Source organism: Palaemon carinicauda, chromosome 22 (assembly GCF_036898095.1).
Source record: "Palaemon carinicauda isolate YSFRI2023 chromosome 22, ASM3689809v2, whole genome shotgun sequence".
Classification (NCBI taxonomy): Eukaryota; Metazoa; Arthropoda; class Malacostraca; order Decapoda; family Palaemonidae; genus Palaemon; species Palaemon carinicauda.
Genome location: NC_090746.1, coordinates 116206166 through 116218798, shown reverse-complemented (window position 1 = coordinate 116218798; position 12633 = coordinate 116206166). Strand labels below are relative to the sequence as shown.

General features: G+C 37.0%; 1 protein-coding gene across 9 annotated transcripts in view; it reads right to left on the bottom strand.

Annotated features, from left to right (window-relative positions):
* The window catches only part of LOC137616710 (uncharacterized), a 198471-nt gene that overhangs the window by 66103 nt on the left and 119735 nt on the right, over positions 1 to 12633 (bottom strand). For all 9 annotated transcript variants that reach the window (XM_068346711.1, XM_068346706.1, XM_068346705.1 and 6 more), the window contains 3 exons: positions 4699 to 5292; positions 2652 to 2810; positions 481 to 691 (listed from right to left, as the gene is read on the bottom strand). In XM_068346711.1, the coding sequence (XP_068202812.1) occupies positions 481 to 691; positions 2652 to 2810; positions 4699 to 5292 (964 nt within the window). The remainder of the gene's footprint in view (positions 1 to 480; positions 692 to 2651; positions 2811 to 4698; positions 5293 to 12633) is intronic.

Here is a 12633-nt window from a genome sequence, read left to right as displayed (position 1 = left end):
CACATTATAGAGCCCTGGTTTTTCCATGAAAATGTTGACCAAAAGGTATATCCCCAGTCATATGTGAACAATAAACCTAGCATAGACTCTTGGAATTTGGGAGATTCTGTGATAACAAAATGGGGCAGTTATAAGGAATGGGTTTATTGATCGAGGAAACCTTATTCTTTTTGAGATTTTGGAAATATCACAAATTTTTAAGTAATTTGTATTTTTCCTAACATACTTACCTAGAACAACCTTCTTAGGAGTTACTGGTTAACTCTACCTAACCGACCAGCTTTTTGTATAGTTTACCCTCTTCCCGTTTTCTACGGGGTCATCCTCAGGCAGTGTGGTACGTGCCCTGAGGCGACCCGGGGTCGGGTAGCGTGCTAGCTCAGGTCGAAGAAGGTAGTTCTAGGTAAGTAACCGTGTTGGAACAATACAAAATTAGTTTATCTTGCTACATTTGACTACTGACAAACAATATGAAATTACCTTGCTTCATTCGATTATTTGTTTTATGTTTATTTTGACCATGAACTTGCTGCCTATTAGAGACTGGATTCCTAACCCTAGCTCCTTTGGGGTTATTCAATCGAGGATTACAAACGCGGGCTCTTGCTCCACTTCCACCACTACTGCTGTTGTTGTTATGGCCAACAGTAACATTGAATCGCTTGTCTTCAGTTTGACCACGCTCTCCAGACTAGAAAAAATATAATTCAATTATTAATATTTCATATGCAATATCCCCAAAATCTTTCTATTCGAATGCAGTATAAAATCCATTAAATTTTCAAATACAAAGCATATTAGAACTACTCTAATGTTATCATAAAATTTCTTCGAAATTCTTAATCCCTGATACCTAACACAGACTATATCTTTAATAGCCATAACGTTTAAATGTTGTGACTTAATATCAGAAATAAAGTGCCCTGAAGCAAGAGTTGGGAGAGTGGTTAGAGTGGGGGTAGCATGGATGAAATGGAGAGATAATGTTACAGGTAAATAAAAATTTCCAATATAAGGATCACAAGTGGAAACACAAAGGAATGCACAAGGATATCAAGCAAAACCGCGAGAACACAAGGGAGAGCACAGCGATACCACGTGGGAGACACGCGTTACACAAAGAGTCGGGGACACAAAGAGTCGCACTGAGAGAGGAGAGCGTCGAGATGATATCACGACGCGACCAGAGAACTTACTGAGGGTCGAGACCCAAGCTAGCACGCAGCCTTACCCGGGATTAGCCTCAGGGCACGTATCCTTCCGCCTGGGGTAGTCCTCACAGAAAACGGAAGTAGGGTAAACTACACAAAACTTTGGTCGGATGAGAGGAGATTCCAGGTATCTCCTAAGAAAGTAGTTCGAGGTAAGTCTCCGTGTTGGAACAAATGTCCCATTAGTAGAGAAAGCCAAGACTTACAATGGGTACACAAGACCTATCCTCCACTATGTAGCATAAACATGGGTAATGACATATTTGAAGAGATATTGATAAGGCATGATTTTATAAAGCCTAGGTTCCAGGACTGGAGCAAGGTGGGAAGATCATAGTACGAGCGAAGAATTTATGGAGGGAGACGGTGCCCCAAAGCTGAGAAAAAAAATCTGAGAACTCTGAGAATAAAGAGAAGGGATGAGGAAGCGTTACAAGAAGATAATTAAACATGAAAGTTGTAGGATTACAAGCCACAGGAAGGCCAAGGAAATGATGGAAAATGACAATAGATGAAAACATAGCCTTAATGGGAGCTTAGGAAGACAAAAAGAATAGGAGAATGGATAACCTCATTTTCCAAAAAGGAAAGAGCCGACATAAAAGCGTTAATGATGATGATGATGGTGAGGTAGGAGTTAATCAGGATAAGGAAAAAGAACTGAAGTGAGAGTTTCAAAGTACAGAAAATTTTATGATGGCAAATGGATATTAGTAAGAAGAAAAAAATTAATACTGTATTATAGATTGTGCAAGATATGTTTGGCTGTGTACTTTCATTTATAATTAATGTCAGTTAATTCAGCTTTGTTATTATCTAATTTGTCTTGTGACCATGCAACTCTATTAACCCTTTTACCCCCAAAGGACGTACTGGTACGTTTCACAAAACTCATTCCTTTACCCCCATGGACGTACCGGTACGTCCTTGCAAAAAAATGCTATTTAAATTTTTTTTTGCATATTTTTGATAATTTTTGAGAAACTTCAGGCATTTTCCAAGAGAATGAGACCAACCTGACCTCTCTATGATGAAAATTAAGGCTGTTAGAGCAATTTAAAAAAAATATACTGCAAAATGTGCTTGAAAAAAATAACCCCTGGGGGGTTAAGGGTTGGAAATTTCCAAATAGCCTGGGGGTAAAAGGGTTAAATGGTCAAGTTTGTATGACTAAAGCCTCGATTTGCATTGCATTATTTCACTTAACCCTCTTTTTTCATGATTATTTTGTCAAAACAATCTTTCAATTTTTTCTACTTGTTTGGATTTTGCACCAATTAAACAATATTACACTCACATACTCAGTATCTTATATACTAGTTATAAAATTTACCATAATAAATTTTCTCCATATCTAAAAAGACAAAATATTAATAACCTTTCATATCTATATGTACAGTATTTCAACTTCAACATGATACAATATAGCAGAAAAGTTACCTGATGATGTGCACCAACTATGCTAGCGCCAGCAGTTGACGTACAAGATGATGGTCGATGTTCACTCGCGTTGCTTTTTGTTGTTGTAGACAATAAATTCTGGCGAGAGTAACTACGAAAATTATCCCAATAGTTATTTGCTCGAGTGCCAGGGGGTACCTGCAAACACAAGTGAGGGATATAATTTTCAGTCATATACAGAGAAATCAGATGGTTCAGAGATTAACAATTACAACACATCCTTCATATAATGCACAAGCTCTGCAAAAAAACACATCCTTCATATAATGCACAGCCCTATAAAAGCATTTACTGTATTCTATTAACTGGAAAAGATGCAGATTTTGAAAGCTAAATTTCTCTAAAGAGTAAGCGGTGCTATTATAGTATGCTATCTACCACCCCTCTCTGACTATAGTATGATATCTACCATCAGTCCTAAGGATACGGTCTACTTGCTAATCCGCCTCTAATAAGGAGGATCACTACCGACTTGATAACCTAACCTAACCTAACTTACAAACTGCTTATAATTATGCACCGATGTTGACCTGCCAATATATATTATTAAACTATCATTAAAGTCCAATGAGGATAACATACTGGTGGTAAGTAATCTGTTTGATAATCCTCATCAAACAAGAGGATTAACATTGACGGTAGATAACATACTTTGTGGTAGATACCATACTATAGTAGAAATTCGACGGTAGATAGCATACTATAATAGCACCGAGTAAGCTATCACTTATAAAAGTGAACATTCATACATATAAATATATAATGTATAACCAAATCCATTAAAATAATGTGTTTTGTATAGAGCCCAAGTTTATATTTGAGTATAAAACAAGCAAAAAAGTGTTTGAAAGAGTCAATCACTAAAAATTATTAACCTGTAATACATCTGGGAACTGATAATATAAAAAACTGTAATCATACATGTTGAAGTACATGAATCCTAGAGAAAAAAAAGTGCTAAACTGTGACACCAAAAGTGCTTATCATAATGTAAAGAAATCTGATATGCTATAAACTTTCCTATACATAATCCAGTTCAAATTTGTTGCGAAAAGCCTTTCTGTTGAACATAAGTCTTGTTTCATAATTTACATATGATTAGCCTATTCTAATGTTGTTACTGATCTTAAAGAATGTCATATACAAAAATGATCTCAAAATTTCTTTCTAGCCATGTTACAATTGCTAAATTAATTTTTCTAGAATCAAGCTTTGAGGTTATATTTACAGACTGGGGAAGTTGTGATATTTCTTTTTAGTTAATGAAAAGCTGGCTGCGAAAATGCAAATTAAATACGGTACAAACTGTTAACAGATATTTCTGCACACAATGAATTTTTAGTAAGTTCCCTACATAGGAAAAAGGTGCATTCCATTCCAAAAGTGGGGTTTTATGATGAGAAGATCCTAATTCAAACAATTAAGCTAGGCACCCAGCCCGTAATCACCAACCCTCTAATGTCTATTGTCTTCAGTTGTCTGATCTTGCTAACAATAGTGAGCCATCCTCATTTATACAAAGAATTCCTACTGCTTTCTATACTTAATAAAATACTTATAACAGAAGTTCATTAATGTGTATTCTATTTTGCACTTATCAAAAATCTATTTGACACAGATTCTTATTTTTGAAAGTTCCTAGTTGAAAGCTCTAATCTAAAAGACAATATTTGTCATATGGTACAAAGGTTGCTGTGGCCCGATTGGTAACGTCTCTGCCTGGTGTTTGCCAGACGGGGGTTCGAGTCCCGCTCAGACTCGTTAGTGCTATTAGTGTCTGCAACCTTACCTATCTGTTGAGTCATCAGCAGCCACTGCCTGGCCCTCCCTGGGCCTAGCTTGGGTGGAGAGGAGGCTTGGGCGCTGATCATATAATATATGACCAGTCTCTAGGGCATTGTCCTGATTGCTAGGGCAATGTCACTGTCCCTTGCCTCTGCCATTCATGAGCGACCTTTAAAACAACACTATAAGTAACTTGGATAAACTGTGCTCTCTCTAACCCTGACTGCATATAAAATATTACCTGATTATTGAGAAGATCAGTTGTCTGGTGATGAAGTGGGTGAGATGAAGACAAGGATGCCCAGTGGTGGTCGTCTGGGGCCTGTGGTTGAGAGTGTGGACGTTCCTCACTCATGCGATCTAAATGTAACAATGGATGAGATGGACTACTATCCATCACACTTGATACTCCCAAAAGAGGCCCCATATGATCAGAGGATTGATCAACCGATGGATTATGAGAACTCCAAGCTCTTGACTGCTCTCTTACATCCCCCAAGCGACCATATATTGGGTTCGTGACGCCGGTGGAATGTCCTTCGTCCCCAGCTGTTGCAAGATATACCGGATACGAATGGCTCATAGGAACTTGTGATCCTCCTCGTTCTTCCTGTGAGAGCGGAGCTCCCAGTAGGTTGTGATGAAGAGCATAGGAAGGATGAGTTCCTGTTGTAAGATCTTCATCATCACCATCGTCATCGTCGTTGTCGTCATCATCGTCATCTTCCTCATCCTCTTCACCTTCACTCTGCCTCGCACCTCCTCTTCTTAAGCGTTCAGCACCTCCGGAATCCGATACAGGGGCAGAGCTACTTATATCCCTTCTATCCAGCAGCTAAAGGGGCATAAAATAATGTTGAAAACAATATGCCCGAATTGATATCCGTATCAACAATAAGTACTTACATAAATACAACAATTTTAATAAAAGTATAGCTGAAAAGCAACAATTCATCAAATTATAAAATTACAACTTGAAAGAAAAAATTCATTCTAATCTTACTAGCATCCTTATTCTTACATTTACAGTCTTACCAACATACAATGACATCTTAAAGATTAAAGCAGTTTTTTTTGTTCATCATCAATTGTTCACAAAGAAGAGTAATTTGTGAAATTTACTTACACAAAAAGTATAAAAAAAATTCATTAAAATGTTAATAAAATCTTTTATAATTAACTTCACACAGCAGTTTTAATTAAAACTTAAGTAAAATAGGCTAACTATAAACAAAAATTCCTGGGAAATTACATTCCATGATGATAATATGAGGGGTGAAAATGAGACAAACCACATTCATTAACCAGGATTAATATAAATAAACATATCTTGTTCATGACAATTTTACATAAGGCAAAAAAATATACACAATCATTATACAAAATATGGCAGATTTCTTTCAATATAAACTCAGCACTAGCAAGCAACCCCTTTTTATTTCATACTGTATTTCTATTTTTTTTTTTTTTTATGTATAGAAGATAACGTGGTAGTTACCCATGCATATGTTACCTGGAACCTAAGGTACTCTTCAAATCTACAGATTAGCAGACTTGGAGATCGTACTATGGGCAATGCATAAATAAATTTTGCTTAATAATAAATGTAATGGTTTCAGCAAAAATTCCAATTTGGGAAGTAGGCCTGAGCTCCTGAATACTTTAGAGTGGTGTAAAGAGATATCTCTCTCTCTCTGATGGCTAACGACAGAACCCAATACTCGGACACGAGTGGGCGCCGACGACGGTAAAGAGACCTTTAGGATCTAGGGAAGCACTTGGGGACTATGATAAATCAAGACACTAATGGTCTCGTATTTCACTGTGTTACTATGAAGGACAAACCCCTTTAGAATGTAAAATTAAGGTACTGTCATACTTTATACAGTAAATGTAAAAATCAGGGATAGAATCTGTACCATATATATGAGAGATATTATTATTATTACCACTAATATTATTACTTCCAAATTTGTCACTTGTTTTAATACACAAAGACAAACCCTCTTGATACTCATCCTTAGGAGGGCATAAGTCCCTTTTCAACTGGCTGAAAACTTTTACCTGGGATTCCTGCACTTGAGCCCGATAACACACGAGTGAGAATGCTTACACTTTGTTAATCAGTGGTTTAATAATAACAACAGGTCAACGTCACATGCATTAGAAGAAAGTCAGGGTAAGAACACTATTGTGACAATTGTCTCCGGCAATGATAAACAACAGGTTTGCAATGCACATAATAAAATGGGTTACCCAGACAAACACCACTCCCCTTGTAAAGAGTGTGGGGATAATGCTTCTATAACATTACAGAACAAGTACAACTACAAGGGAGTTACCTGCAGACAGATCAAATCCAGCTGACAGGGTGTCAGATGGGGTGCCTCTGAAAGAGGGGAAAGGTAAAAAAAGAAAAGGGCAGTCATTCTAACATTCACCCCGGACTGATACGCAACCTTTGCCCTCAATCAGCTGTTGATGATCCTGTTAGAAGAGCTAAGGTAGCTAAACTATTTGCTGGGCAACGATGACAGGCCATACAGAGAATGCACTTCTGAGCTATCCGGTTGGATGGACTAACGGGTGAGGACAATAACACGAGCTTGTGGTTGTGTTCGCCAAAAGACCCCAAAGGGTCGGCATGTTTCAAGGGAAAGCAGGGGTACCTGCTTTTGTGCTGAGAGACAAGCTGCTCAGCACATATAATCCTCCAGGGTAGGAAAAGTGCTAGGGAATCACTAACGTGAGTGATACCCTGCAGGTTTTCGGATGAGCAAGTACCTAAAGTGAAGGCAGTAGTTGCTGGGGGTAAGAGACCGGGAAGGAGAAAGTCCCTCCTCTCAGTTCTAGAAGAGGAAGAGTCAACAGCATCTTAGGCAGAAGCAGAAATACTGTACTCTCCTACTTAGCCCCCTGAGCTAACACCTCCACTAGCCTATTCTTAGAAGGGGAACCCTTCAAACACAAGGAAGGCCAAAGATGCAAAGCATCTTGTACGCTAGACTCCTCTTGAGAGGAGGCCCTCCCATTTTGTCAATAGAAACGGAAGAGTTTACCGCATTGAAGGTTGTCTCAATGTTAAGGGGTCACCGCCCTAACATAATTGCCCTCCGAAGGAGGCTGACAGGGAAGAGCCAGAGGGGTGAGTACCAGGCTAGAGAGAGAGAGAAGTTGGGACTTCTTCAACTTTGAGGATGACCAAGGTGAAAAATCCCTTTTGAACTTTCTCCTCCTCCTGCTGTACAGCTCCCACTTGGAAGATGGCCCCTCCTGACACTCATTGCAGGGAGAAGCCTGGTTGCAGGGCAAAGAAGTTGAGGAACAGTCTCCCTATTGGACATAAACGTGCTGCAATTATGGCCAGACACTCCTGGGCACGTCTGCATGTCTGGTATATCTCACAAGAGATACACGCAAAAACACAAACTGAAAAGAGAGAGGGGAAACGTTTTATTTTTAGCCAAGTCTCCAGATAGGTTAAGAATATCTGTTCACAACCACAGCTGAAATCAGAGAGGTTTGTTAATGAGCCAGCAGGGGGTTGGGTGCTTTCCCGCTGTTGACTGTTAACAACCAGTCGGTTATCAATGGCTTGTTAGTTTAAAAAGCCGTGTTCCAGCTTCAGTGGATATCGTACTCCCATGTAAAGAACGAGGGTTTTCTATTTGTGGAGGAACAAAGTAAGCTTCCTCATCACAGTAATACAGCATACTACGTATCATTTACATAAGAATTAAAAAAAGTTTTAAAGAGCCAAAAAACACGATTTTAGTACTCTGCATACAACAAAAAAAAGAGCAACCTTTATTTTATAAAGGGTCTAATAAACAATATAACTAACAAGTTAACAAAACCACACCCACGCACCACTGCAAAACAATCGTAAGGATGAGGGGGCAAAGCATGGTACCACATTTCAGTTAGTGAAAAGTTACTGAACATTAAGTTTAGTAAATGAAAATTAGCACCCTACTAGAAGAGCATCATATAAAAGAAAACAATTGTTATTTACTTGCCAAAACTTGATAAAGGCAAGACAAGAAGCTAACTTGTATACTTTATGTATATGCCATGAAAAACTCTAAATAAAAATTATAAAATATTTCTTAGACTGATTAAACTCTGATCAAATGCACTTTGCTATTTACTTTTCACATCAATCTGATAATTTCCATGGATATAATCCTCTATAAACTTCTTCCTCAAACTAAAAATGGATTAAGAAGTTATGTGATGAGAGTATTCTTAAAAAGTCTTGCTTTTATCTTAATTTTGAAGGTATCAATAAATTGGTACTCAAATAAATATAAAACTTTTGGTATGTGATAAACTTTTACCCTGAATACATACATACATACATATACTGTGTATATATATATATACATATATATATATATATATATATATATATATATATATATATATAATATATATATATATTATTCAATACTGAATACTGCAGAGTTCATGGGAATTATGTTTATCATTTCTCAAAAATCATCATAATTCACATTTTCATGTGAAATATGTCAAAATACTTTTCATACACTATGACATTACCAATACCTTCAGCATTACTTTCCAAGTACTACACTATACTTAAGAAATAAGTCAATTATCTAAACCACTTATATTTTACATATACTATGCCACCAGCTATCAACACACTGTACTAGAAATATACACACTTACAGTACATCCCTTTACTGTGGGTTAATGAGTTATTTAACGATAAGAATCCTAAAGCGGGGCTTACACGGTCGAACGGTTCGTCGAACGGCTCAAAGAGGTGGAGTCAGCCACAAATGCATAAGGTTTGTGGACAATGAAGCCCCGCCCACAAAAGTCAGGCGAGAACAGACTTTCTTCGAGCCGTTCGATGAACGTGTTTGACAACCAAATACCCCGTTCACACGTTCGAACATCACTTCAAACAAATTGTTTGCCGAACTGTGTTCGACCATGTAAACATGCCTCTATACAGAAATAACGTACAGTATATACTACAAGGAATGCTATTGTCAATAGAAAATAAACATTATTATAATTGGACGGTTCAGTGAACTGAGATAATTGACTTCATATCCTAATACTGTACTATAACCTCTCCTCATTAAATTCAGTGTGAAACCTAACTTGACATCAGTTTAAAGATCCGCACACTTTGCATTAAATAAATGTGTACTACATAAATTGGAAATAATATGAAAATTGCTGAGAAAATATTTGAAAACTATTCTTGTACTACAGTATACTGTATGCAATGAACAGAATTTAGTTACTATACTGCATCACATGAAAGAAGTGACAGAAATTCAATTTTGTTGTAAAAAAAAAATAGTTTGTTCTTTGTTATGATATACAAAAATACAAATAAATTCATTCTCTCGCTCAGCAATGGCTTCTAGAAAAATTACATAACAATTTGATCAGAATTCCAGAATGAGTTTAACCAAAAAAATAATTTGACCGAGTATATAAAAACATGCCCCATTTACTTAAGAAGAATAATCTACTTCCATGAATAGTATATCTCAATATGGAATACTAGATTAATAGCTAATCTTCTTCGTCTGCATCTTTTTCCACCTTTATGTAGGGTCGACGTTTCTGGCCAGCGTTATCCATCTACCTCTGTCCCACACTATCACCGGTTAATCCCTTTGATCGAAGGTGGATGGACTGTATCAAGGATGACCTTCGATCAAAGGGATTAACCAGTGATGAAGTGTGGGACAGAGGTAGATGGAGAACGCTGGCCAGAAACATTGACCCTACATAAAGGTGGGAAAAGATGCAGATAAAGATGATGATGATGATTAGCTATTAAATGCAAAGATCCCCTACTCCATAGTCCATACCAAAATGGAGACATGCCTTATCAACATTTCCATTTCATTTATTCATTACCTATCACATTTTGTTTTTTCTTTCAACTTTCTTTTAATCGTTTCTTTGTGATTGCTACAAATACTACCTTATGTCTTATTAATTCTGTATACCTAACACAACCCAACCTATGTATATGGTCATTTCCTTTTTCCGCCCCTGATAAAACCATGACATTGGAGTTTGCTTCTTTCTCTATTCCCCTTATTCTTTAGGGACACTTTACATTAACTGAAGTCTATATAGATGACTTACTTCTAATTTTACTATATTGGAGGGATATAAGTAGGCACTAAAGCAATAACAGAGCTTTAAGATGAAATTATACATTTGAATTTGATTCTTTGAACTAGAGGTTGAAATAAATCTCCTTTCATACATTTGTTGCCTTGTCAGGTATGACAATGCAAGAGAAGTGGGGTTGTGAGTGAAAACCTTCCCTCTTGCAGACAACAGATTACAAAAGGTTTAATTTCTACTTCCCTCTGATTCTCATGTTCTTTGACTTTCTTAAAAGCCCCCTCCCTCCAGGCATTGATTTGTCTCTTTGGATTGATCTTTTAACATTTATAGTAACTATTGCTAAAAAGAAATTTTAATAAAAACATTTCAACTTGAGGTTTAGTACGTTTACTAACTAAAAGGGAATCTTCCACGTCTAAAATACATAAAATGATTTGAAAAGAAATTAATATAGCAACAGATATAACATGACATTCGTTGGCAAAAACCAACTTCCACATCAGGTTTGACGTGATGGTAATTGCCTTCTTAGTGTTGGGATTCAGAGAAAAATAACATTCCTCTAAGGGCCAAAACTGGGATCCTACCACAAAGTGCTTTACATTTTAGGGAAACTATAGTCCATTTCTTTTAGCGATGCATATTTGCACCGACTCGCGACGGTGTCCTTTCAGCTCGGAAAAGTTTCCTGATCGCTGATTGGTTAGAATTATCTTGTCCAACCAATCAGCGATCCGGAAACTTTTCCGGGCTAAAAGGGCACCGCTGCGAGCCGGTGCAAATATGCATCGCTAAAAGAAATGGACTATAGTGCTATTGCTAAATGTCTCCAATAGACAGCCGTTAAAACCCATGTGGTGTCCAACAGCTCGAAAACAGATGAGGATCACAGGAAATGAGATGGTTTGGGCACGCAACAAAAAGGGATGAGGAGCACTTGATCAGTTATGAAAGTAAAAGTGGCAAAGACCTGTCAGAAGTTCTATGATCCTATGGAAAAGTTTTATGGAAAAAAAGGCAACATGGAAATTAAGTTGCCAAACAAGGTTCCAGAGAAAAGACTTTGTATTTATGAAGAGAAAACAGAGTTCTAATAAAGTGACAATTATAGATATAAAAAACAACCATACTGTATATACAAATTAAACTGCAAGTACAGAGGTAACGTGTTTGCCTCGCATTCGCGTGGCAAGAGATCGATCCCCGCCCAGGGCCGTGAGTTTAAGCTGTTTACTGGGGAGGCTACTGCTGTGGTAGGGCACCACAGAGGGGGGTTGGGCTTGCCCGGCTGACGTTCTGGTGAGCATCTATTCTGATGGAACTGGAACTGAAACCAGACACCTTTAACCTTTAATTTGTAACGATGCCAGAAACAATTTTCCATTTATATTTGTTATAGGAATGAAAGTACATGTCTCTTGAACATAACATACTAAACAAAATAAGTTGTAACAAAACAAAATAAGTTGTAACAAAACAAAATAAGTTGTAACCACATCATCAAAAAGCTGGAGACACACATGAGAATACTTTAGGTTTCCAATTGAATATGAAACAAATAGGAACTCTTCATAAAATAATGTCAATGATTATAAATTGATAAACACTAGTTATCTTTCAACGACAATCTAAATTGTAATTACCCTCCTCATCTACTTCAAGTATAACTTCTCTTTTTCCCTCCCAACTATCTGCTCAGAATCCCACCTGTAATTTCTTATTTCCCACCTTTTTCTCTTTTTCTTCTTGTCTTTCTTATAATCCACTTGTACATCATTTTTCTTTCTTGCCACACAAACATAAACAATCTCTCTTTCATTCCAATAACTCTCTTACCTCGTTTCCCTAATTCTTAGTATATTCCATCTCAAAATAATTCTATACCAACAAACATTCAATGCTGACTATCTGACCGCAATTATATATGAATTATCTGTTTTGATATTAATGTTTTTTAAAATATTTTATTTAAATTTTTCATTACTTCTTATATTGTTTATTTCCTTGTTTCCTTTCCTCACTGAGCTATTTTTCCTTGTTG